Source organism: Eurypyga helias, unplaced genomic scaffold (genome assembly GCF_000690775.1).
Source record: "Eurypyga helias isolate BGI_N326 unplaced genomic scaffold, ASM69077v1 scaffold7748, whole genome shotgun sequence".
NCBI lineage: Eukaryota > Metazoa > Chordata > Aves > Eurypygiformes > Eurypygidae > Eurypyga > Eurypyga helias.
The window spans coordinates 1-25,257 of NW_010267484.1; the positions used below are offsets into that span (position 1 = coordinate 1).

At 42.8% G+C, this 25,257-nt stretch overlaps 1 protein-coding gene across 1 annotated transcript in view; it reads left to right on the plus strand.

The window, feature by feature from the left end:
• Positions 1–1,573: 1,573 nt before the first annotated feature.
• Positions 1,574–25,257, plus strand: part of MAP2K5 (mitogen-activated protein kinase kinase 5) — a gene marked incomplete at its 5' end in the record, with an annotated part of 54,678 nt that continues 30,994 nt past the window's right edge. The window contains 5 exons of the mRNA XM_010157434.1: positions 1,574–1,643; positions 5,241–5,281; positions 5,978–6,045; positions 8,680–8,728; positions 13,943–14,007. Coding sequence (XP_010155736.1) covers positions 1,574–1,643; positions 5,241–5,281; positions 5,978–6,045; positions 8,680–8,728; positions 13,943–14,007 — 293 coding nt within the window. The remainder of the gene's footprint in view (positions 1,644–5,240; positions 5,282–5,977; positions 6,046–8,679; positions 8,729–13,942; positions 14,008–25,257) is intronic.

Genomic DNA, 25,257 nt, shown 5'->3' on the forward strand with positions numbered 1-25,257 from the left:
ACCCAAACCATTCTGTGAGTCTATACGTGTGCATACAGGTGGTGGGGCTGGACACATCCTTAAACCCTGCGCAGTTTTCTTCCTAACAAGTTGTTTTTTTTTTTCACAAAACGGAATTTTCTTGCTGTTTCTTGACACGAATGTGAAAAACAGAAGCACTGGAAAACTGCACATAAATTGACTTTGGTGTCCATCTAACATTTGCTTACTGTAGTTCACGTGTTTAATCCCATTATAAGAGGAGAGAAAAATGTTTTGTAATGGTAGGTAGTTCATAAACTTCTGGCTTTTTAAAAGTTGCATAAGTAGAAAATGCTTGCGTTTCAGGAAACCATTGGTGTGAGTGAAACACGTGTTTGATTCCATGGAGACTTGGAATTTTTTTCCTTGTTGACATCCATTCTTGCCAGTTTGAGTAACAGTATCACAAACCGCTGGTAACAGTGACATGCTGAAGTCTTAGACCACACTCGGCTGGTGAGAATTAGCATGAAAGTCACTGGAGCTACACTGATTTATGCCATGAAGATCTGGCCCACAGCCAGCCTGTTTGCTTCAAAGATGTTGGCGATTGCAGAAGAAACACGCTTTGTGATGCGCTCGCAGTATTTAACACATCGTGACGAGCGATGTGTGGGTTAAAGACACTGAACTCGTAGCAAGGTCTGTCTTCTGCCCTGGGATTGTCTGGTCGTAATGTTCAGTGTCCCATCTGGTGGGTGTTCGCCCTCCTCAGGAGTGAGGGTCAATTAAGAAAGGCTAAAAGAATTTCAGTTTATTTAATCCAAATGCTTATTTCTTTATTTAATGCCACTCTTCATCCACATCCCCGTGCCACTTCTCAGGTTTCCTCATACCACATTGCCTGTCTTCTTGGGTCTTGATGCTCTCGGTTGCTTTTGCATCCCTTTTTGCCCATTCTTAGCCTTTCTTTACCAATAAACTTCCCCCCGGATCACTCCCAGCAGTGTCTGGAGTTCAAGTGCCATAGTCCGAGGTCTCGGTGTGTTTGCAGTGGCTTTCTAGGAATGCTTTTGCATGCCCTACTGTGCATTAAATTTGTATGCTGGGGGAATGCACGGCGTCTCCGCTTGCGTGGGATGTGACCCCAACTGCCCCGACTGTGCTTCATCGCTGCAAATTCTTGAATAGTTTCCAGATTCTTTTCTCCTTTGGAGTTTTCCTGATTGCACAGTTTTTATATTTACAGCGTTTCTTTGTTTCCACGTTTGACTGGTTTTCCTGGCTTCTCCAGGTGTGGTAACTGCTGTGTTTGCTGTAAATGCTGTATTTGCTCAGTCTTCTGAAGCGTTCCCAGGCTTCAGGTGGGCTTGAAATTTGCACAGTTGAGCCAGTAACAGGTCCCTGTGCTGGGTATCACAGGCCCTGGCTTGTGTTCCTCCCATGCCACGTTATTGCGTGAACATTGCAAATGGTAAGAATGTGTTCTAAAGGCTGAGATGTACTGTGGCAACTTAAAAAAAACCCAAAAACGTTGAATTAAACAATCCGTAAGTGCTCTTACTACTATTCATACATTACTGAGTAATCTCTTTCTTTAATTTCTTTGCAGTATTACTCCACTGTAATGGAACAGCAAGTAAATGGACAGTTAATAGAGCCTCTACAGATCTATCCGAGAGGTAATGCTTAACAAATTCTAATCAACAATGATGATATCAGTAAACTGTTTCATCAACAGTTATGTATTCGGGAGGTTTAAATGCACATAACATGATGTTTACCTCTTAATTTGGATAGAAGAATTCATTATTGTGGGGAGTGTAGTGAAAACTGCATTTATTGCATATAAAATAGCTAATTTACTGGAGTAAATTAAACTAACAAGATTCAGTTTGCATAGTACATATTTATGTACATTTTAAAAACTCAGTAGTGATGGTTCTGCATGTATTCAAACCAAAGCAGATGAATAACTGAAGTTTTGGATACTTAGGAAGATTGGGGTTTGTGAAGATCTTTTAATATCACTAATCAGTCGAACAGACTTGGGGAATGTGACTGTCGTTCATTCTGAAAACGGGAATGGGTCTGTCACAGAAGCTCTCTCCGTGACGTATTTTTTTTGAGATTTGGGCACTTAGTAGGGGTATCAAAACGTTCACAAGTACTTTACTAGTTCTCCTGAACAGGGAAAGATGTAATCAATTATGTGGGCTGAGGCAATTAAAAAATAGGTCATCTACATCCTGAACAAAAATCCGTAGGTAGGTAGTTAGGTTTTTGGGAATGCACCGCTCTCTCTGAACTCAGATTAGGGTTAAAAAAATACCCAGTACGTTACATAATTCCACTGATTCGTTCAGATGCTCTCACTAGCCAGTCTTTGAATCTCTGCCTCTTAATTGATGAAACAGATAAGGATTAAATTCTCCAAGTAAATCTCCCAGCAATAAATTAATTGAAATAATTAAAAATTAAACTCTTCTCACTTAACTGCTATTATACAAATAATCATACTATGAGCTTCCCAATTAAACATTCTAGACTCCCATTACTTACAACTCTCCGAAGTTTGAATTGGGCAATTAACCAACAGTCTTCTCAAACACATGCTAATCAGGTCTCAAAAGGAGGCTGGGTTTCCTGGTAGTTTATTAGACTCCTATGGAAAAGAGACTTGAATTTGGGGGAATATGGGTAGATTTTCATTTTTACTTTTAAGTGGCTCAGGGTAGCAGGATCTGGTTGAGGGGTGACTTGAGCTGTTTCAGCTGCAGCACTCCAGGGCAATCAGCAGTCGAGATGCATCCTCACGAGATGAGTGCAAGGACAGCTGTGAAGAGGGATGCTCTCTTCTGCCTCTTCCCAGGCTGAGGTGCAAGGGTCTCGGCCTTTCTCCTCAATCTCCTTCTGCAGAAGGCCATTTCGTTGCTGACCTACACTCTTGCTGAAAGCGTCGACCCCCACTTACAAGAAATATGAGGCTAGGCTTTCACGTGGCTCAGAGAACCTGGTGTAGTGGATGATCTTAGTATGTGGGGAACCCTCTTGGAAAAGCAAACAAGTTGGGTATCTTTCCCCTTAAGCCAACAGTTCAAGTAAGTTGGGGCAGGAGGTGCTCGGTAGCTGGCATGCCTGAGTGTTTAAAGAGATGTTTGTGGTTTTGTATCAGGCTTAACCTTCTAGGCTCTCCTTTTGGGTCATTCCTGAAGAATCAGCCAAGCAGATTCCTGTTCCTGCTGCTGGCTCCTTTTCCATTTGTTTTACATCCAAGATAGTCATCTTACTGCACAGATTCAGGATTCGTCTCGGTGATGCTGAGGATGTGATCCCCATGTGTTATCTCTGCTTTTTCCCCATTGGCTCAACTACACACATGGCTGCTGGGTATTTCCTCGTAGGTGGCTTCTCCCTTACTCTGAATCGCTTCGGAGCGGAGCTGCTGTTTCATCTTTCCAAATCACCTTAAAACATCTATTCTGCCTAGGTTAGAGCTGCAGAGCTGCGCTGCGCTCCCTTCGTGCCCAGACTGCCTCCAGGTTCTGCTGATGCTTTTCTGCAATGTCAAACAAAATGCACTTTCTTGCATATGTTGTGGCATGTGAAGTTCTAGTCCTGCTCTGATGAACATCCCAGAATTTGTCAGCACAACCGCTTTTCTCTCGTGCCCTTTTGGCCATGTCTCTGCAGTTTAAAGCAGTTTAAAGCCCCGTCGGTAACATGCAGCTTTTCTGCTTGTAATTCAAGGTGCTCCCTGTTTAAGAGCTTTCTTTGTGAGCCTGATCTGCCTTTTCCCTTTCTGCCTCTCTTACTTCCGAGGAAGCAGCCCAGTCGCTGTCTTCAGTCAGCTTCCAAAAACTCGAGTCTTCCATAAATGCCCATGTCCCATCCGGTGTTACCTTGGCTGTGCTATATCCATTTGGCAATTTAAAGGTCTTTAGGGGGTAAAATTGGTGTTTTGTCTGTTTTATAAAACAAAAACGTATTGTTGCTGTCTAGGCAGTAAGAGCCAGAGTTCTTTTTTTTTTATACTGAAGATAAGTCTCTGTGTGTGCATATACACAGACAAGTCTGTGCATACACACACACATACGTCCTGTCTACGTTATGGATCTCCCATCTGTGGAATGCAAGGTGAATATACCATTCAAGTATAAATCCTAAAAAATACTATTCTTTTCATATCTTGTTCAAAAAGTTGATTTTAATGTATTGGAAAAATTAGAATATGCTTATAAGTATTTTAGAATAGTTCTTTTTTTTGTGGTTGGTTTTTTAATGCCCATATTATCATATTTTTCTTCTTTAAGATGCACATGGTAATTTCTAATGTCATTTAAAGGCACATGACCTGGCCCTAACTGATGTGTTTAATAACTATCATCTGTGTCCTTCTGACTAATAAATAGTTCTGTTTCCTGCTGTCAGAAATTGAAGTGAAATGCATGTGCATCAGAGAAAGAGAAAAATCAAATTCATCCCTCCTCAGACAATCAATCAAAAGTGACAGGCCCTTTAACATACCATTTGTAGGGCACTGTAGTTTTAAAATGGGAACTGTCTGTAGCGTGTAGCTGGAAGCCTTTGTGGCTTTAACATTTGACAAAAGCACATCCACCGAAGGGAAGAACAAGGCAATAGAGAGTTTGAGAGACCGGAGGAAAACACTTTCTCCTCGTGCAGCGTCGCCCTCTCTAAACCTAGACATCGTAATAAGATGCCACACTGGTACATCTGTGTCCAAAATGTGGCGTTTTCTATTGCATTTATCCAGTGTTTGGTTTCCCGAGGCTCGCTGCTGGTGCCCCTGACGTGTTTCTTCCACATTTAAAACAAACTGTCTGCCTTTGACAATGTGACTAATGCCTGATGTGTGGCAGCTGATTCCTTTAAAACATATCTTGCAAATATTTCTGTTAAATGCCAGAAAAAATACATCATGTGAAAATATAGTGACATAAGATATTGATTTTAATTTGAATCGCAAGAAGAATCTGATCATTTAAGCCAACAGGTCTCTTGATTTTGATGTGGTTTAAGCAGAAATTAGAATTTATATTACATGGTGTCAGGAAGCTCTTAGCATTTATAAATGCTCACTCCTGCAAGTTAAAAATCCTGGTTCATAATTCCCACTCTGGGTCTTGTGAGGCACTTTTCAATCATTTCTCTCTGCTAATTTTGGTGTCACCCTCATTTCTTTTTAAAAGATTCATTTTGAGCAAATTTGTAAATGGCCCTGATGTGTTCTACAATTTAGTCAATTACTGTTTCAGCCTGCAAGCCTCCTGGGAAACGGAACATACATGGCCTGAAGGTACGAATTTCAATAATTGTTTCAGTAAAGTTAGATGGATTTGTAATGCTGTGTTCCACTTATTGAAATGTCAAATAAAACTGCACTTTCCTGAGCTCTGACAAGCAGATTTTTTTTTTTTTTGTGAGGGTGGGAGAAGGATTCATCTGCTGGGTGTTGCCTACGATATCGATATATACAGTTTTATTAGATGTGGAATTGCCTTTCTTTTTGTTTTTAACCTCTGTTAATAAGGTTGGTAGATTTCAATATTGAGATTATCAACTCATGTCTGCTGCTGCTTCAAGGAGTTTAAAAAACCCCGCCATATTAATGTGATTTCAGTAATTTATCTAAGTAGAAGGCACGGCAGTGAAATTCTCTTAGGTGGTTTCATTCATTCAGGTATGCTTACTGCGTTCTGAAATGCAGAATGTATTAAATGAGTGGTTAGTGTTTAAAATGAGAATAAATGGTGGACGTAACTTTTTCTGCATTATTTAACTAAGGGGTTAAGATGTAAAGATAGCATATTGTAGTCCGTGAAGTATATAGCCTGCTAACCTACATACAGGCGAGCCCTCAACCGTCGGCATGCCTAGCAACAAGCTAATTAACCTTCATAGTGAAATGAGAAATTCATGGCAAATTACAGGTTAATTAGAATAGTGTCCTCTGAACACAAACGACTGATAAAGATCCTTTCCCTGCCTGCAGGTAAATACGCGAGCAGGGTCTGCTAATAATAGCAGTTCGGCAGTCTCGGATTCCCTCCCAAGCAATAGGTAAGAGTCAAGAACGGGAGCGTGTGTTGTGGTTTGTTTCCTTTTATTAAGCCAAAATGGAACCTTGTGTTGGGGTAGTTACCAGCGATGAGCTCGATGTTGAATAACTTTTTCAATGTGACTGCTGGGCGCGCAGGAGTGAGGTGGGGAAGATGAAATTACCTTGATTCATGGATCCTGTTAGACTCGTACTGCTGGTGGTTCGGGAGAGCTATTTTCTGCCGAAAGAAATAAGTCTTTGCACAGTATTTCAGATGGCTTTGTTCTTTATTCAGGTGTTCGTTGTTTGTCTCATTCCAGGATTCTTTGACTTTAAAATTTGATACACAATTCAGTAGGCTTGTTATTGTGGGGTAAGATTTGTGAAAATCCCAATGGCTTAGGTGCCCGGTTTCATGCAGTTTCAGCAAAGGTTTGGAGTCCAGCACCCTTACCTTTCTTTTTAGATTCCACTCCTGATATCAAAACCCATAGTAAGATCTTAAGGTGCAAGACAACTTTTTGTCTTTTTTCCTAGAGATCTGTTTTTAAATACTGGAGCATAAACTCCCTTTTATTATGTGAACTGTTCCAGGAAGTTGTTATAGTCAATACTGATGTTAAAACAAACAAACAAAACCCCCACAAAATAAATGTGTGTATTCTTGAAAGGAAATAAGAGTAAGCCTGGCTCCATCCTCTTCAGAGATGAGCATATTTGGAACGTGGGAATAGAAGTCTCTGGAGGTCCCTTTCAACCTAAATTACTCTATTATTCTAATAAGTGTATAATATTACATTTATCCATGCATCAGCATGCTGCTCCCTTTTTTTCTCCGAAAGCATTTTGGAAAAAAGAACTAATAGAGAGATGAACATCTCAAGGAGTCAGTCATACTGCGTCAGGCATGTGCAGTCGGTGAAGCGTCGGTGCCTGTTCTGGCAGACACCGCGCAGAGCTGCGGAGCTGGGACTGTCCCAGGATCCCTGTCCTTGCCCGCTGGGAGCGGTGTGACGTGGTTACCCGTTGGCGAGGAGGATGCCACCCCCCAGGGTTGGCAGCAGTGCTGGAGCTGAGATCCGGTGGGTAGCCCCAGTCACGTACCACTGAAACCGGTTTTGGTTTTCCCGAGGGTGACTTTGCTAACTGTAGGGATTAAACAAGAAAGCCAGTACCCCGTGTCAGTCTCCTCCGGGGAAGTTCGCCCCCATCCCTTGGGGGAGATTTGCTGTGCATTGCAGGGGTGAAGATCCCATCCAAGACTCTTTGAAGAAATCTGAATGTCTTTGTGAGCTGCAGTCCTCCTCCCACTCTGTCAGAGCACTGAACTAAATAAAGCTGCTTCCCGCCGCTGTTGGGCTTTGGCTTCTGTGCTTCCTCTACTTTGAGCTTGTTCTTAAAGCGCATTGAAAATGAGGCTTCTAGAAGATTCTTGCCACCTTATTTGGTGGTTAATTGCCATTCCTTTTCCAAAACCTTCTGCACTATGAGTTCTGTTTTTGAAGTAATTGAAAGTCTCTCTTTGTTTCATGTTCACAAATTGTTAGTCATGAAAGATGACAAGATCAACTTATGTTTCCTTGGAAAACTTAATTTTTCTTTAAAGTAGTCGTGGGAACAAGAGGCCTATTAAAGAACAAAGCCACCAAATATGAAATCTGTGTTTTCACTGTTCTCGTTAATAATGATCTGTGATCAAGACACGTGCACATGCCTTTCAAGAATATATTATTTTGTACTTTTTTTTTTTTTTAACTTCAGTAATAAGAGCAGAATGTCTCTTTGAGATTAAGTTTTGCAGAGATATTGCTACCCAGGCAGTTTGTTGTGTTGAACGTACCAGGAACAGAGTTTGCCAGGAAAGAAGATGAAGCAGTATTTTGTGAGTGGGTGGAAGTGGTTTGAAGCCGTTAAGAGTTTTACCACGCTGATAGTTGTGGTTTGTTAAAGTTCTCCCACTAGAAAAAAAAAATAATACGGGTCATCTAGCAGAATGTAAGATTACTGACACAGGAGTAGTTTCTCCTGCAAAAGCACGGGGACTGCAGCAGCAAGTTGAGCCGGGATGGATGCACGCGGCCGTCTGGACTCACCCTCCTCAATTTAGGCATGTCCCGAGGTGCCTGAGCCAGGAGTTGTACTCACCTGCTCACCGTGCAGCGGTCTGCGGTCAGCTGGGGTAGCGAGGCATCGTCGGCAGCACACCCTTCTGCTGCAGACCTGCAGAAATTATAGAGGGATAATGCCTTAAGGGGTTTTAAAACAAGATAAGGCACCTGAAGACTAAACGCAAACCTGATTTTCCTGTTGTTTCTTTGAAACGCCTGGTGCGTGACGGCATCCTTTTTTCTTTTTCTTTGAACTGTCAAACAGTAGGTGGTATCTCAAAGGGTATAGTCAGCTATCTAAAAAAGCTGGTTTGTAAAGGTGAAAACTATATTGATTTCCTTAAACGCTCACTGCTGCTCCATTTCTGCTCTCTGCGGTTTGAGGAGCAGCTACGCTGAACATCAGTCAGCACTGCTGCAGTTAAATCTGTTCAGAATATGTTGCCATGAGCTTAACCTCCTGGCTGCTTGTTTCTACGGTTTTGCTTCGTTTTAGAGAGTGAAATGGCAGAGTAATTAAAAATAATTGCTTCTTATTTTTTCCAGCTTAAAAAAGTCTTCGGCGGAACTGAAGAAAATACTTGCCAACGGCCAGGTAGGGGCACTGGACTGAGTCTTGGCTACACGCGCCTCTCGTTGCTGCCGAATGCTGCAGTGATTGGCATACCTCAGATAGGTGGGGAGATGCTTACTGCTCGTTTCGTTATAATGTGTTCTTTTAATACAGAACTGGAGGGACCATGAAAACCTTCATGATATGAATGAGCTGTGTGTCCTGATTTTACTTTGATTGGCATAGCAATTTGCTTCCCATTTCTCAAAATGTGCTAATCAGATTTAGCTCCAAATGGATTGAAGTACCTCACACATGTTGCACTGCTGCCACAATTTCAGGGAAGAAAGTTAATCAATTTTGAATAACCGAGTCAACTGCTCAGTTAGAATGACCTTCGTGGGTTTCAGGGCAGTAGGTACTTAAATATTTAGCAGGTTCTTGCAAGGAACGGCTCTGTAATGTTTGGAATTGGCTTACATTGTAACTTCTTAAAAAAAAATAAGGCCGAAAACCCAAGCTAAAACAAAAAAAAACCCCAAAGTTGTAGAAACCTGTCTTGTGACTTTCTCGTCCTGCTCCAGGCATCCAGATTCTGGCACCCAGGGTGAAAGGTTTAAAGTAACAGTTGATGGACAAGTGGATGTCCCAGACAAAAGGAGCCACCGATTCTCACCCGTTGTGAGCTGAACGTACGGGCAGGCTCGCAGTGGCGTAATGACATTAAATATACACCGTTAAATTAAACTGCCCTAAAAGAATCCCGGATTCTTCAGCAGCAACATAAATATGTTTTGATGTTTGTCATAGTGAAAGCCCTTTGATAGCCTTGGAGGCAGGCACCTGTCCGTTGCCATCAGGCTTGCCTATTAGGCTCTATTGACTGAGACATCTGTGTCACTGCAAATAAAAGACTCTTATTGATTTTCTTAACTGCTGTTCACTTCCCCTCCATGTTTCGAAGGCTGAAATCTTAATTATCTCAGATGCGTATTCAGTGCCTTCACACAATGACCTCTCCAAGCCTCATTGGCATTTCATGAATCAAGTAGTTGTAGTTGAGCGTGTCAAGAAGATAAAGGCTGGTCTTCATGCTTGTCCTTCAGTATCACCTGTAACATTGTGGTCTAATAGATGAGAGTGCCCCTCTAAAACGTGAGTCGAACAGCCCGGCGTTGCAGCCTTGCCTGTTTGGCACTGAATCCTTTGAATACAGCTGGGAGGTGTATTTTTAAGCTTGTCAGCACGCCTCCCGTGCACACATAGTTTAATATTCACAGATTCCTACCAGGGAGATTTGTTCATGTGTCAAAATCATAGAGAAACGATACATTTCTCTGGGTAAGTTAAATCATCTAAGTTCCAGCAGCATGCTTCTGAACTTTTAAAAGGAAGGTGATAATTACTCCAGTATTACTAATTTTTTTAAAGTATAATTACTGAAGGTGAGTAGGCATCTATTTGCAGTTGAGTCCATAAGCTGTATTTGGCGTTTTATTTGTGCAAAGTAATAGAAATCAGTATTTTGTGTGCCCTGCAGTAGGCTGCTACAGATTTCTTTCCCAGATTTTAGAAAAATATAAAGAAACCAGAACTCTTACTATGATATTTTAAAACGTTGCGTAACCCATTAAAAAAAAAAGAGACAGGAAATTCACACTAAGTTTTAATGCTACCTTTTATTCACCAGTTCTGGTAGGAGTTGCACTGCTTTCAGTCGAGAGGAAATGCTTTTGGTTTTGCTGCATTGCGTTCTGCAGAATTTGGTCACAGATCCAAATAGGAAATAGGTTTCTAGTTGCAACTTTTGGGGGATTAAGTCACACTTATCGTTACTTAAATATGGGTTGGGTTATTATTTTTGATTATGTTTTGGCAGTTCATGCTTTCAGGCATTCATAATGATATTCCTCTAGTAGTTTCCATTTAGGTTTAATAAGGAATTCATATTAATCATTAAAAGAAGGGGACATGATTCTTCAACATAATCAAATATTGACAGGTTAGAAATAGCTTTCTGCCTAGGTTCATTGATATAGGTGATGCGATATAAATATTTATTTCTTTTCTGTCACTCAGAGTAAATGCCACCAATTGATTCAGCATTGATATAGTGTCAACAGTTCATAAGAAACATTTGACTGGCTTGTGTTTTCCGATTAGTCTCTGCTCTATAAAGTGGGATTTACTAAATCTCTTCAATTGTCTGCTCATAGAGTGTGACTGCTTTCTGAAACCATTATCGCTTCGATTCGTAAAGCAAAGGTATGGCTGTAGGACTTTGCCTCTGTCAGCCCCCTACATATAAAATAAGGATTAATTGAGCATTTTGTTTTTAATGATTTACAAGAGATGGACGCTGATTTCTCTCAGAGCCAGCAGGTATAAGCGAGGGATGTTTTGTTTGCTGAGCCGTAATTGAAGTCTCTCTCGCTTTTTCATTAATCTCGTTAATATTGGCATCCAATCAAACTTGGTTTTGCAGGTTTAATATTCCAGTCCATCCTGTCGAGTTCATTGTTATTATGTTATCAGTTTATGATTGAGAATCCAGTTTTCCCAGTAAAATATATAAATCACCACATGTTTTTGGCATCTTTATTTGAGCCAGTAAATCACGCTTTATCTCTCTATCGGTTGCTGGCAGATCCTTGCTCCACCTCGGTCTTCCAGTTTCACCCTGGGTTTCTGGTTGCTCTTTGTGCATAGAAGCAAGAAATGGTGTGAGCGGGGCAGCATCACGGGACAGAGCTGCTCCTATCACTGGCTTTTAAGGACCAGTGTGAAGACAATTCTCTGCTTTTAGCCGTTAGGAAAAAGCAGGAGAATTGAGACGCATTATGTCTCTGGTTCTGCTCAATTTGTTGCTTATAACTTGTGTATCTATTAAAAAAAATTTTTTCCCTCCAAGATGCAAAAATGTTCATAGCTTTGTGGATTAATTTGATTTCTCTTAAGAGTTTTGCTTATGAAGACATTGCTGGGGTTGTAGGAACGAGGTGTTTGTTGCCATCTCAGAGACTGGAGAATTAAAGTCCTCCAGCTTAGAGGAGCAGAACTCCTTAAACACAGTATATGCTTTAAATTCACAAGTACTGCAGCCTGAGAGAAATCATGTTTAGAGCAGGGCATCCATTTGTGTGTTTTAAGACCCATTCATGGATTATTGTTCTTTGAGCTGTCTTTTTTTTCAGTCTTTGTTTGTTTGCATTTTCTGATTGATGCATCTTTTTTTCCAGTCTTTGTTTGCATTTTCTGATTGATGCAATAAAGGAGATAGCTTTCAGTAATAAAATAAACTTTCATTTTCATCATAAACTTTGCCACTTGTATGGGCTATTTCACACCCTCTTGAGACACCTGGCGTAGGTTTAAGTACAGATTGCTGTACTGTGAACTTCTGCTTTGAGGTATTTTGAATTTTCTCAGAATTCTCCAGTCTTTGTTTGCATTTTCTGATTGATGCAATAAAGGAGATAGCTTTCAGTAATAAAATAAACTTTCATTTTCATCATAAACTTTGCCACTTGTATGGGCTATTTCACACCCTCTTGAGACACCTGGCGTAGGTTTAAGTACAGATTGCTGTACTGTGAACTTCTGCTTTGAGGTATTTTGAATTTTCTCAGAATTCTGAGATTTTGCCCTCCCTGGAGGAAATGCACAGAGGGAAAGTATTTCCTCTCACAAACAAGCATGCGTTTGGTTCACGTGGTGGAAGGAAAGGATACAGATCTTGGAGTTCACCATTTCTGTCCTTAAAACATATTGTTTTAAATTAATTAAATATTCCATTTTCTGTTCATAAGATGTGCTGAGTATTGACTCTGGGGCCTTGCAGCTTGTTAGCAGCACTTACTTGTCCCAGTTGAAGCCGGGGGCAAAGTGCCCCTTATCTTTGACATCGCAGGAAAGTGGGTGCTTAAGCACGGCTCGGTAGCTGAAGGGCATGTGTCCCACTGAATTTTGAAAGCCATTTCAAAGTTGGATAAATACAGGTAGTTAGCTTACGGTGAGCTCCGTGTGGCTCTCACCACGGTGCCAGTGGTACTCGAACCAGCTCCTTTGAGCTCTCTCAGACGTGCTCACGTGGTCACTAATCCCATCAGTGATAGCGGACCGGACTTGGCATTAGAGGTTTTCTTGATGCCTTTTAATACACAAAAAGCAGCCATATCAACTCATGTCAAATGTTTAACTTGGTATCCCCTAAAACATAAATAGTTAATAGAAACAAGTTCATGATTTGGTAACAAATCCCCAGGAAAATGCCTTTTAAAAATGGGCTTTACCCAGACGTTTTCTACTTACAATGATCAGGCAACGGAGGAGTTATTTTTGGAAAAGGAAATGCATGCAGCCCAGAATTTAGTCTCCCTGAAGAATTTCATTTCAAGTATGCGCACGCATTCCAAAAATGTCTGTGGTGATTTCTTTTTAAATAGGTGGTTTAGTTGAAGATCAGTATGTCTGCATTTGAACAGGAGAAGTTTCAACTGTAGTTTTACATTTGCATTGCTCATCATGCAAGATGAGGTATAATAAGTTTTTATAAAATCCCTATCAGAAAGATCCCAGCATTTGCAGCATACAGTGCATGCGTCGGGCTTTGGCGGGAGCATCTGAGGGGATCGTCATATATGGAGAGTTGTCCCTGTGAGCAGAAAGACTGGGGCAAGAAATTGGTTGTGTATTTCAAGGAAAGTTATTTTTCTTGGATAGCAGTTCAAGACTCTTTTTTTTCCCCGAACATTTCCATTAGTTGAAGGGTACATAAATTAAGCGCTGCGAAGCAATCCTACTGACAGGACTGTCACTCAATTAGTATCAGTTATGCTGATTCCAGAATAAATCATAAACTTTTCTAGCCCTACTTAAGATGACAGTTTTCTGTTGGATTGTTTCCATTCACCTCCAACTTTGGCTTTGGTTATGTGCTGTTCTGGAGACCCTTTTCCTATCAGTATCTGTGACCTGACCCTCTTGAGCTATATTATATCATTCCATTTTGACACCTTTTATCAAACTTTAATGAAATGACCCAGGCAAACAAATTGTCATTAAACTTTCCATCACTTTGTCCCTTGGTATCGTCTTTTATAAATTGGACAGCAAATGTTGTATTGATCTTCTCGTTCTTGCAGCTGAACTTGAAATGACCCAGACTGCTTGTTGTTTATGGCCTAGAGTTGCTTTTCCTTGACATTTCCATCCACAGCATGACATCTCTTTTGTTTTTCTTTCTTTCTTGTGGAGATGAATGAACAAGACATACAGTATCGAGACATCCTCGGTCATGGCAATGGAGGCACGGTCTACAAGTGAGTGTTGAATTTCACTTTAAATTTTTGAAATAAAATTTAACAGCTCTTTTTTTTTTCAACCCTTCCTGTTTGTATTGAGACGTATGTGGGCCATTGTTGCTATGCAGAGAAGATGATAAAGGAAATTCTTAATACAAACTCCTTAAGAATTCTCTTTACATATTTACAAGGTATCTGCTCTTGGGTGCCGTGAGGGCTGGTGCATGTTTATTATCTTTTTAATGCTTAGCTTGGAATCCCTCCTGGGCAACAAGTTAATGGTTCACAAGTGGAACTTGAAACGTCCTGGAGCATAATGAGTTGCCTTCAGTGTTTGCAATGCCATTATTATTGCTGACTCGCCACGCCCTTTGCTAGCCCAGGACGGAGAACGACACCAGTCGGATGTGATGGCACCGTTGTCCTGCCTCTCTCTAGCAAGTCAGAATTACTAAATACCCCTTTCACTGTCACAGTGACTTCCCTCCCTTACGAGCGGCTTCATGCATAGGCTGATGAATATATTAAATGATAAACTCCCCCAAATTTTGGTAGCGAAGCTTATACCCTGCAGCCAGTATTAATTTTAATATTGTAAAGATTATAATAGCAGAGATATAGTTTTCTCGACAGGAAAGTCTTTCTCATGCATAGTGCAAAGTTTAAACTACATAATGTAATATCTGGTACTTAATAGTCTGCAGTGGTGTATGAAAAATATTCCACTAGGAATTAAGAAATCCATACTTTGTAAGAAAGCCCTGAGGGAGTAATAAAGGTTTCCTCCAGAGAGCTATTTACCATATACAGTAACCCAGCATCCCATTATGATTTTGTTTATACCTTAGACATTTTAACTTTGATATTAACATCTTCTTTGAAATGTTTTAAAAGCTACGGTGCATTTAGTTTGGTTTCTAATTGGCTGCCAACATTGCCAAACGACTCTCCTTGCGGAATGTGTAATGAAAATGGACTTCCAAATCCTTAAAGGAACAAATCCAGTCTTTGACTGGACTCTTCAGACATCATATTAGCCTCATAGATGGAACGTCCTTGAGAAGTCTCGTTCACATTGGAGGATATTCCTAGGCCAAGAAGCTTGCAGAAAGTGTTGTTTTCTTACTTTATAATAGGAAAGATTTGAGAGAGAGTGCTGAACTTTACAGCTCAGTCAATGCCTTCTTGGTGTTTTCTGATTTAGAGAAGGTTTCTTCCCAGTGCAGGCTCCGGGAGTGGGTGTAGGTGGGAGAAGCATCACAAAGGAGGGCCACGCGCTCCAGTCCCTGTGGAAGGCACCTGGGGCACAGTCCCTTCCTTGAGCACAAGGAATATCCCACAAAGCGAGGGAACCCATGGATGTCATTGTTACCCAGTTCTGGGTCTTGTTCTCCAGGGAAGTAGCTGAAATACTGAGTTAGCAATGCAAAATCATGAGCAGCATAAAAAGGGCCGTACAAAGTGGTACCAAGTCACTCCCACTCGTCCTGTGTCTAATAGTGGCCAAGGTCTAAGGAATGTAAACCAAGGCAGGTGGCCTTGTACTTCGCTGATCTTTTTGCTGTGAGGATCTGCTGAACTTATGGTCCGTGTGTCAACCTGCGTCTGCCCTACCCGAAAGGAGCGGCTGTATCCCGCGTTTGCCGTGCGTGCATAGTCTGTACGGTGGTTGGGCGCTTCTGGGAGCGGGAGGCGGTGTAAGAACGGCTCGTCGTTTTACAGTGTCGCCACACTCATAGTATGTATTCCACGTTTCTGAAAATTCACGTGGGAACTTTGGATAGAATGCTGTGTAAAGCCAAACCTGCACCTTTTGAGTTCTTTCTGCGTGTCTGAAGGGCCTAGTTACATCCCTGCTTTCCGTTTAATGTTTTCACACAAACGGTTTTCTCGTGTGACTGCTGCTCTGGTAGGAGCCTGCAGGAGGGATGGAGGAAGAGAGATGTGAACATTCAAGGCGTGGAGGGTAGTAGCACAGGAGGGAATGCATAATACTTCTGGCCACTTCTCCTGCGTTGACTTGCTGCATTCTGGGGGCTGATGCCATGATCTGCTTCCTAAAGTGGCCGAGCGTTGCGTTTTCCTGCAGTTTGGGAAAGTAGAATGTTTCACCTGTAAAAACATGAGCCCTCTGCTCTATTTGGGAAATATTTCTATCTCTTTTCTTTTTCTTGTGTTCACGTTTTAAGTCAACCACTGCAGTGACTTACTTTGCAGTATTTAGTGTGTCATTCTGCACTACTCCACCGTTTTCCACGTGTGTGTTTTACACGCTCCTGATGTTTGACTTTCTTTGCAATGCAAACAGTAGCAGAATATAAATAGGAATTATGGTTTTCCCCCCAAAACTGGCTTCTAGCCTTTGTGTTCCTCTCGGATCTTCCCAAATTTGTCTCTTGGTGTGTTGAAGAGTTGAACCAATTCACTCTTTCACCCCGGCAGAGCTGTTGCTGCAGGGAGCTGGCGGTCACCGTGCCACAGTGATGTGCTTTGGACAAAGCACGCAGAACTTCCTGCCGTGGAGCAGTCGCCCCTTCTCCCTCGCCAGAGGAGCATCTGTGCTGCACGAACCAATAAGAAATTGCAAAATGGAATACTTACAGGTAGCTGGATTGCACTAGTCAGAGATAGCAGCCCACATATATTTTATTCCAGTAAATCAATGAACATTTGTCAAATAAAATTAATTGCAAACGTTTGGCTGTTCTCCTCTTCCAGCATTCCGTGCTGTCGGCTCGTTTCAGAAGAGGCTGTGTGTAGTATTGATCTGAATCTAAAGAACGAGCGTGTCTGTGTGGTATCTTTCTTTTTTCCTTTCTTTAGCTCTTTATACTAAGTCATATCCATTACGGCAATGATGCATTATCAGCGTTCAGCAAACAAGATAGCGTGTCGCAGGTCGCTGAGCAAAAATTTTCAGCCTCTCTTTCCACGTGAATTCCCTACTATTGAAATAGTTTATTGAGATTGAAGTATTGATCACTTTTCATGCTAACCTTGGCTCACGGGGGCGAGGGGAGGTGGGTTTGTTCTCTGTGGAAGACGCTATGTTTAGTTAGAAAATGTATTTCATTTATTTGGGTTCTTTACAGCTGCTGCTGTTTTATTGCTTGGAGAAGAGGTATCTTAGCTTTATTTTTATGACAGTATAATTATACTTTAGAAATACACTTGATTACTGTGTGTAGCAAAATTGTTCCAGTATATTGGCTTGGCCAATATTGCTATACAAACAACTTTTCAGTCAATTGAGTCTGGTAAAAAATCAATACTTTATAGCAATATTTCTAGTGAGAACTTGCTGAATCTAAATGTTTTTCCTGTTCTAAAAAGAAGGGATTTTGTAGTTGACTGCCCATTTTTTTTCCCCTGCTTTTTGATACACTATTTTCTTAATTAAGGAGTGATAACAGTTAGGTATGGCAAAACCAGTTAATTATTCTTGTATTTTGATTGCTCATATATTGAAAAATATGTGAGAACATACAAATAATCCCAAACCATATATTCAAAAAGGTTCTTTGAATATACCAAGAATCCCAAAGCAAGAACTCTTCCACTGGTGGGGGCTTGATGAGCAGAGTGTGCCCTGTCTGGAGTAGAGACTGTCAAGGAAGGGATGAAATCTGCCCTAACTAAGATTGGAAGCACCCCAGTGTCTTTCTCCTCTGTCTGCCCGTTGTTGTAGGTAGCTTACATCGTTAACTGGGATTTCCACTTTCTGTGGGGTCTTAGAAGTCCAATTCTGTGAATTTTTGGCAACTCAGCTGCCGTTACTTTGTGGAGATTTGCACCTTTCCCGACAAGAGGGCCCTGAGGCTGTTACACTGGTACACATCTGACCTTCCAGCTCTGCAACAGGCTTTCTGTTTCATCAGCTATTTTATAGAAGCTGGTAGGATGGCGAATGCACAGTTTGGGCTGCTTCGTGGCAGAAGACGACATCTGCATGCCGATACATCTATTGACTTTACTTAAATTGCTTTTTCTGGAACAGATCGTTCACTGGTAGGTCCAAAAGGCATGTGTATTTTTAACTTAAGTATTATGAAGTAGAGGTATTTATCTCTGGGAGATAATTAGTCTGTGAAGTCTCTTCCCTCACATATCTAAAGTAGCACTATTTCCTTCCTTGACGTACAGCAAAAAGAATGTTTTTATCTTACGTCGTGTCTTTTGGTTGTGGCTTTGCAGTTGTAGCTAATGGGATGTGAGATGTTCAAGGAACTCTAGGAGGTGGTACAGCCTTGTGTGCGACTGGGATTTGTCTAAACGGGTGTTGTGTATGGTTAGTAAATCTTTGGGTTCTGTTAGAGGAGGCTCCAGCAGCAGCAAGCTGTAACGCTCTCTGTACTGAGATAACGTCCCGACGGTGCCCTAATTAGTCTGCGCAGCTACCTCGTATCTGGGAGAGAGGGAAGAAAAGGGAGAGTCGGTTATCATCTCAGCAGAATGCTGTTAAACCAGACGGCTTCACTTTAAGTTGAGTAATTGGGAGAGAAGTGGCTGTTGATGATGTACCGCTCGGAAGAATTGTATAGCTAGGGAAAATACGGGTAAATGCAGAAGCTTAATTTGTTTGAGCAATTTACTCGAGCACTTCTGCTGTTCGTTTGAGCTGTACGTTCCAGCATATGCCCGTTTCTGTATTCTCGATCTCAGCCAACCTTGGGGTGCCCCATTAGCACATTAACCACGGCGCATGGCAAGACAGCTGGGAAGTTGCGCTCTTGCGAGTGCGCCGCAGATCCTCCCTAACGTCAGCAGGGAAGAACGTTGTCAGTTCTGGAGGGAGGAAGCTGGAGGTGATTTAGCCGTGTTTGAGAGCGAGGGAGGTGATTCAGTTCCATTTGCTGGAATGGTGATGGAATAGCCAGAGCTTCATGGCCTTGAGTTTTGGCTCCGCAAGGTTTGCTCCTTCCGCCTTGTCCCGTGGCTCCTAATGCCATTAGGGTTAGGCTAACCCTATACTGGTGCTGTCATGAAGGAGCTCCCTTAAGGGTCTCTGCAGTCCAAAACTATTCTTTAAAAGCTGTAACTATGCACCTGAAATGTTGCAGGAAGCAACAATCTAAGCAGAGCTGTGGCCCTCCTCTGTTCATCCATTTCTGTCTGAATACGCAATGCAATAACAATATTTTGCTCCTCTCTAAAATACTTCCCTTCACAGACGATTGTGGCCCTTTTGCAAAGGCGGCTGGTGCCATCCCCAGCACATGGGAGGGGGTAGATGGAGACAGAGAGGGAATTGTCTTTCCCAAGGTAGCCAAGCAGCGTCAGATGCAGGAGCGGAGCCCACCTCCGCGGGATCCCAGCCCAGAGCGCTGCCAGCGACCCACACGTGTTTGGCAGATGAGCCTCCCTGGGAAGCACTCCCTGCTCACACTGTCCCAGCCTGGTGCTTGATGCAGCTCTGAAAATGGAAAATGAAAATGGAAAAAGGCAAGTTCCATGTTTTGGTTGGTGTTAGAACATCCCTGCGGCCGTGTGAAGTATGAAAATTTCATCTCCCTGCATTCTTGTGTTGCAGTTGTGGAGGTGTTTTCCTTTATTTCCTTTCTCAGACTGCATTCATTTTCTGTTTCTCTTGTTTTATTTTTAGTCACGCTGAAAAGCACTGGAACAGCAGTAGCTGGACCGAGTAAGAAACACCCCACCAAATTTCTGCAGATTATCGTGACAGTTTAAACAAGACTGACCAGTGATTGCTGTTCATTTGTTTCTTCTGACCCTGGCTATCACTTGCCTGCCTCATAAAATCTGTTATGCACAAAAGTGCATGAAATGAAGATAAAGTACCTCCTTCGAGTCTGACAAAAACCATTCCTTTGCAGAAGGGTAGCTGCAGTGAAAGTAAATAAATGAATGGACAGCAATCACAGCCTAGTTGATGAAACTGTTCAATTAAAGCACAGGCATTTACATGGTGTAATTTCCCTAAATTGCCAATGAGCCCCTTTAGACACAACCAGTGTTCAAATTGATTTCAGCATTGATTTTGGCTGAAGCTGATAAATTTCTGCTTGTTAGTTAAAGTAATTTTGCAGAAGACTTTGTACTGCAGTATTGAAGTGTTCATTTAGCTGATGGTTAAAAGAGGAGTTATTTACAGAGGGTTCTACTGTTGTTCTGAGATGGGACAATTCCCCGGTCATCTTTTTACTTTTAATTTTTACGCTGCAGTATACAATCAATAGGTTATTGAAACTGATTAAAATGTATCCCACCAGCTGCCTATGGCCGTTTAATTAGAAACTGGATGATTCTTAAATTAAAGTTGGTGTGTTGGCGTTGTATGCCTGTGGCTTGGAAGAGTAAGCGAATGGTAATCTTGAAAATTTGAGTTTGTTCTTGTTAGCAATGAGCAAGGCGGTGTGTGAGTGGCGTGCGGCTTGCTTTGCCCCTCGCCCCGGCGGGGGCAACGTCATCTGGTTCTGGATTCCAAATCACACTCCGTGTAGAATCGGTGGAATTGGCCACAGCCAGGCTATGCCAAGCTTGTAAGTGCTGACTGTTCCCTGACATAGAATACTTTCTCAAACAAGGCTTTTGCTTGTAGAAGTGAATGGGAGAAGATAAGGAGCAGGAGAACGTGTATTTTTGTAGGAACCCTTTTTCTGCTATTATGGTGCCAGTGTTGTGTTTCATACTCTCTCAGTTTGAGGTCTCTGTGAAGAACAGTGGCTGTAACGACACCAGTGATGTTGACATTGAGTTTTCCATTTCTTTTCACCCCAGATTCTTTGAAAATGCTCTCTCAAAATGCTAAAAATTAACGGTTCAGCTATCCGTTGGTCATCACAGGGATTAGGCAGCCCTACCCAGCTCTGACGTACAACCGCCTTCCCCTTACCATCACCACGGCTGTTTTAATGACAATGGTAAGGGGCAGTGCAAGAGGAGCAATGCCCAAAGCGCTTCTAGCATGTCGCTCCCCGTGATGGCATCTCAGTGCTGTCCAGTAGTGAACGGAGCAGGGTAGCTACCCTCACGGCGTTCATGCTCCTGGAGAAGAGCAAGCTCTCTACTTGAAACCAAACCACGATTAGAAGGAAAACGCTCTTTCAGCTGTTACAGTGAATACCTAGAAAACTTCTGCTGCTTGGCACAGTTCTGCTTTCTACTCTTGGTCGTTGCTGAATTACCGAAGAGCTCAGTTTGTCCTTGATAAGTGTTATGCTGTGAGTGTCATGAGCACATCTCTCGTGAACCAACGGTTTGATAATGCAGAAAATCCAGCTTTAGGTCTCCACAAGGAAACATTTTAGCATCTAAATTGCTGTCACCATAGGATGTGACGTACTTTTTGGCTCACTTAAATTTTGCTTCAAATTTCTTCCTGAAATTGTGATGTGTTTACTTTGTACTGGCAGGCTTTATGCTGTGTCAGATAATGCCTTTCCGTGTCAGTCTAAGCTTACGACTGCTCTGCTGTCTTCTGTCCTTTCAGCTAGTTTAAAGCCAGCAGCTGAAATATGTTACTGTGTCTGCATCTGATCTGCGTTGGTCCTGTGCTAGTGAGTGACCTGGGATTGGTGGTGGTGACATCGCAGCCAAGCAGTGTTGGTGCCAAGCCATCTCTGTCTTTACTCCTTCCTATCTATACAGGGCTGTGTGAGCAATGGGGACTGCATTGCAGGGGAATGGGTGCAAGGAGGAAGATGTAGAGTCCAGTTTTCAAAGGTTGACCCTGACTGTTTGGCTGCAGTGGAGAAGGAAGAGTCATATAAGTGGTAACAGATGGAAATAGGAGTAGGTTACAGCATGAAAGAGGTAAGGGATTCATTCTGCTGTGCTTAGGCTTGGATAGCAAACCGCCTCTCTCCCACAAAGATGGGTTAAGTGAGACATTTTGCTATCCAACATTTTCTTTATGCAGCTTCTAGTGCCAATTTTGCTCTTTTGAAAAGTTTAAAATTTAGATACAAGTATTTTTTGTTTATTTTCTAGTTTAACAACAAATCATTTTGCAGTCAGTACTCAAGCATCTGTAATGGGATTTTAGATGGAGGGGAGGTTGGCGTAGATTGCTGTTTGAACTAGCACAGTCCCCATAAAAGCTCCTTTTTACAACTGCTGTGCACTTTGGATTTCCTGTTTTAACAGCCAGAGAGTCAGGCTAATGTGTTTGTCTATTGCAGAAGGCAACAACTGTCAAAGTGTTTATTTCCTAGAAACAATTTGAATCTGTTTCTTTAGATGGCCATCGGAGTACGTGACAATTCTGTCATTAGACTGCCGGAGTCTGACCAGGAGCACGACGCGCAGTGGCAGTACTGGGGAAAAAAGAGGCGGAGGGGGAAAAAGAGAAAAAATTTAACAGTGAACCGAATCTGTGGGCGATTTGCTGCGTATAGTTTGCAGCTGGTGAGTGGCGTGTCATTCTGCAATGCATAACACTCAGAGAATTGTATTCATCCTGTGCGACACCGACACAGTCGTTTTGCTCTAGGTTATTTCTCAGAGGGCAGGAAAATGTTCAGGCTGACTTTGTTCTGTGCCCTTACACCTGAAGGTGCTGCTTGCCACAGCCATAGCTCTTTCTGTTAACTCTTTACCTCAAATCAGACTCCTAGGGCTTCCCTGTGTATGGTCGTTCCCGTTAGGAAACACTCTGCCTCGGTCCCCGAGACCTTTTGTGCGTGTCACTCCGCGGGTTGGGTGGGCAGGATGCCTGGAGACTTCCTCAGCAGCTCATCGCTGCAGTGCTACGGGTGAGCTGATACGGATACGGGGGAACGGGAGGGTATTTGCGATTCTTGCAGAGTGATGTCTTGATGTCTCTGACAAACGTGTAGAATGGATACAGACCAAGCGTGAAGCAGAAGGAGCTGTAGGAGAAAGGACCAGAAATACTTTTGGTTTTACTTTGTGGGCTCAGGTTGCCACCTGGGAAGTTCGTATTGGACACTGGGAGAAACCTCTTCCCAAGAGGGTGCGGCAGTGTAACAGGGCATGAGAGAGACGGGGAACTCCGTCCTTGGGGCTTTCGGCTCCACGCTGGACAAAGCTGCGCCGAGCTCACCCACGGCTGCAGCCCCTCTTCAGGGGGAGGCTGGTATGGATGGTGTGCAGAGGTGCCTTCTTTCAACTGCCTTTTCCTCTACTAAAAGCATCGTTGAGCGAATGACACGCCACCGGTTTTTGGGAGCCGGTAGAGCTACGGCAGACCTGAGCTTGCGGCTGTGGGTTTCTCCGGTACCTCGACTAGAGGGAAGCATTGCATCCCTGCGTCCTGCCGTCACGTTGCTGCTGTGCGGCACTGTCACTATATCATTTTGTCATGTTTGCTGAGGTTAGTTATATTTCGAGGAAGGGAAGGGACTGACTCATTGGCATAGCAGACAGGTCATGGCTTCCCCTTGAATCATTTGGTCTTGCCAAGGAATATCTTATTGATTAGAAATTGTTTCCATGGCTATTGGGGGAAAAACAGAAAGATGCGTCCTGATGGCCAGAGTGAACAGACGGGAAGCAGGGTCTTCTGCGTGGTGGGCTGCTGCAGGCTCCTCAGTGCTTTTATGCATCGGCGTTAGCAGCGTGATACAATAATTTTAATGAATTTATGCTTCTGTGAACAGGCTGCATTTATTTTGAGTTTTCAGAGAATAGTAAACCCCATTTGTAGTAGAAAGTAGTTATATATGCTAGGGAAAGGTGCTTGAGAAAGCTGAAGCATGCTCAGTCTGCGCTTCTGATGTGACCATCCTTGAGTCACTCGTATGTGGGCAAATGCATTACAATTAAAACCAAATTGAAAACTGCTGTTTCTCTTGAGTGCCTGCATGTTCAAACCTGAAGTTAGTTCTTCACTTCCCCTGGAAGAAACCCCAGCAAGTGACGCGGCTCCCCTCTGTACTTCTGGTAAAATTTCTCACAAGAGGAATGGAAAATTGTTGCCTTAGCAAGTTGAAAGAGGGAGATCTGTTTGTTTGTTTGTTTGACACCTAAGCTATTCATTAAGAAGCTCGTGCACGTTCTGTTTAGTTGGTTTCGTTTGTTTTACTTGTGGAACGCGCTGTATTCTGTGTGAAGTCGTTAGCATTAAACATTAGGATGGGCCATGGTTTATTCCATAAAGAGGCTTGAGCCAAATCACTTTCTCCTCTGGTTTTCTTTGCAGCAGACCTCAGGAAGAACACAGCAGGCAGTGCGAAATCCAGCTGCCTTTATTTTTTCCCTTGTCTTTTTAAACCAGAAACCAGCTGCTTCCGACGCTTTCCTTTTTTAATTTGCTTTCCTGTAGAAACACTTAAATATGGGGGGAGAGATGCTTGCCAGTTCCCCCAAAGCCCTATTCTAGTTTTCCATGGTATCGATTTTTATTTTCTGCAACACCGGGGATGCACACACCCTACTCCGCAGCCCACCGGAAGTTTTTCCGGCTTAGCTGGAGGCTTTGTTCGAGCAGCGCACGCTTGCTCACACGCTTGCTCACACCGTCTTTCTTACTCCCCAGAATAACCCAGCTTTTCCGCGGAGCTGGGCGAGCTGCCTTGGGCAGTGCTCCCAGGGGGACACTGGATTTTCAGAGGAGGGGAGGCAAAATTATGCTAAAGGACTTGGCTCGCGTGGTCCCTCCAGGGTTTTAAATGTCTAGGGATATGGTTAATAGTCAAGGTTAATAAAATATTTGACACAACTGTGCAGATCTTGCTTAGAACTGTTCACTGTAGGGGGTGCAGGGGGCTTGGGATGACGAATTCTAGTGGGAATGTGAAGGCAGAGGTTTAAATTTCTTCTTCCCGGTGGGAATGTTTGGGAACGCGCGGTGGGTGAAGTCTGCCTCTCCTTTTCTTACCCGGCGTGCGGCAGCGTTAAGCCCACCTCTCTGCATGGCGTGCCCTGCGTGTTCACTACAACTTCCCAAAGGGAGGTGTCAGCTGCGCCCCCGTCTCGCGTTATCCCGGTGTGCTTGGGCAGGAAGGGAGCCCCCAGAATGCACCTTCTCCCTGTCTAGCTTCCAGCTTTCTTGGAGCTTCTGTTGCTGGAATATGGTTGTTCAGAGGAGGTCTGCAAGTTGGTGCTTCCTTTTCTCCATCCTCCCTGAGGATTTCTTCCTTCTTTTGTGAAATCTGTAAAAGTCTTGTTGAGAGGATTATCAGTCTGAGTTGTTAAAACTTAGTTTTAATTCAGCAGCAGTCTCTTAACTTGGTCCCTGCCCCAGGTACCGCTAATACTGAGGGTGCACTTCTTCCTACGTCTTGTTCGTCACCTGTCTCCTCATCTGGTGATTACCAAATTGGTTCCTCAGTCGAGAGCAGAGTT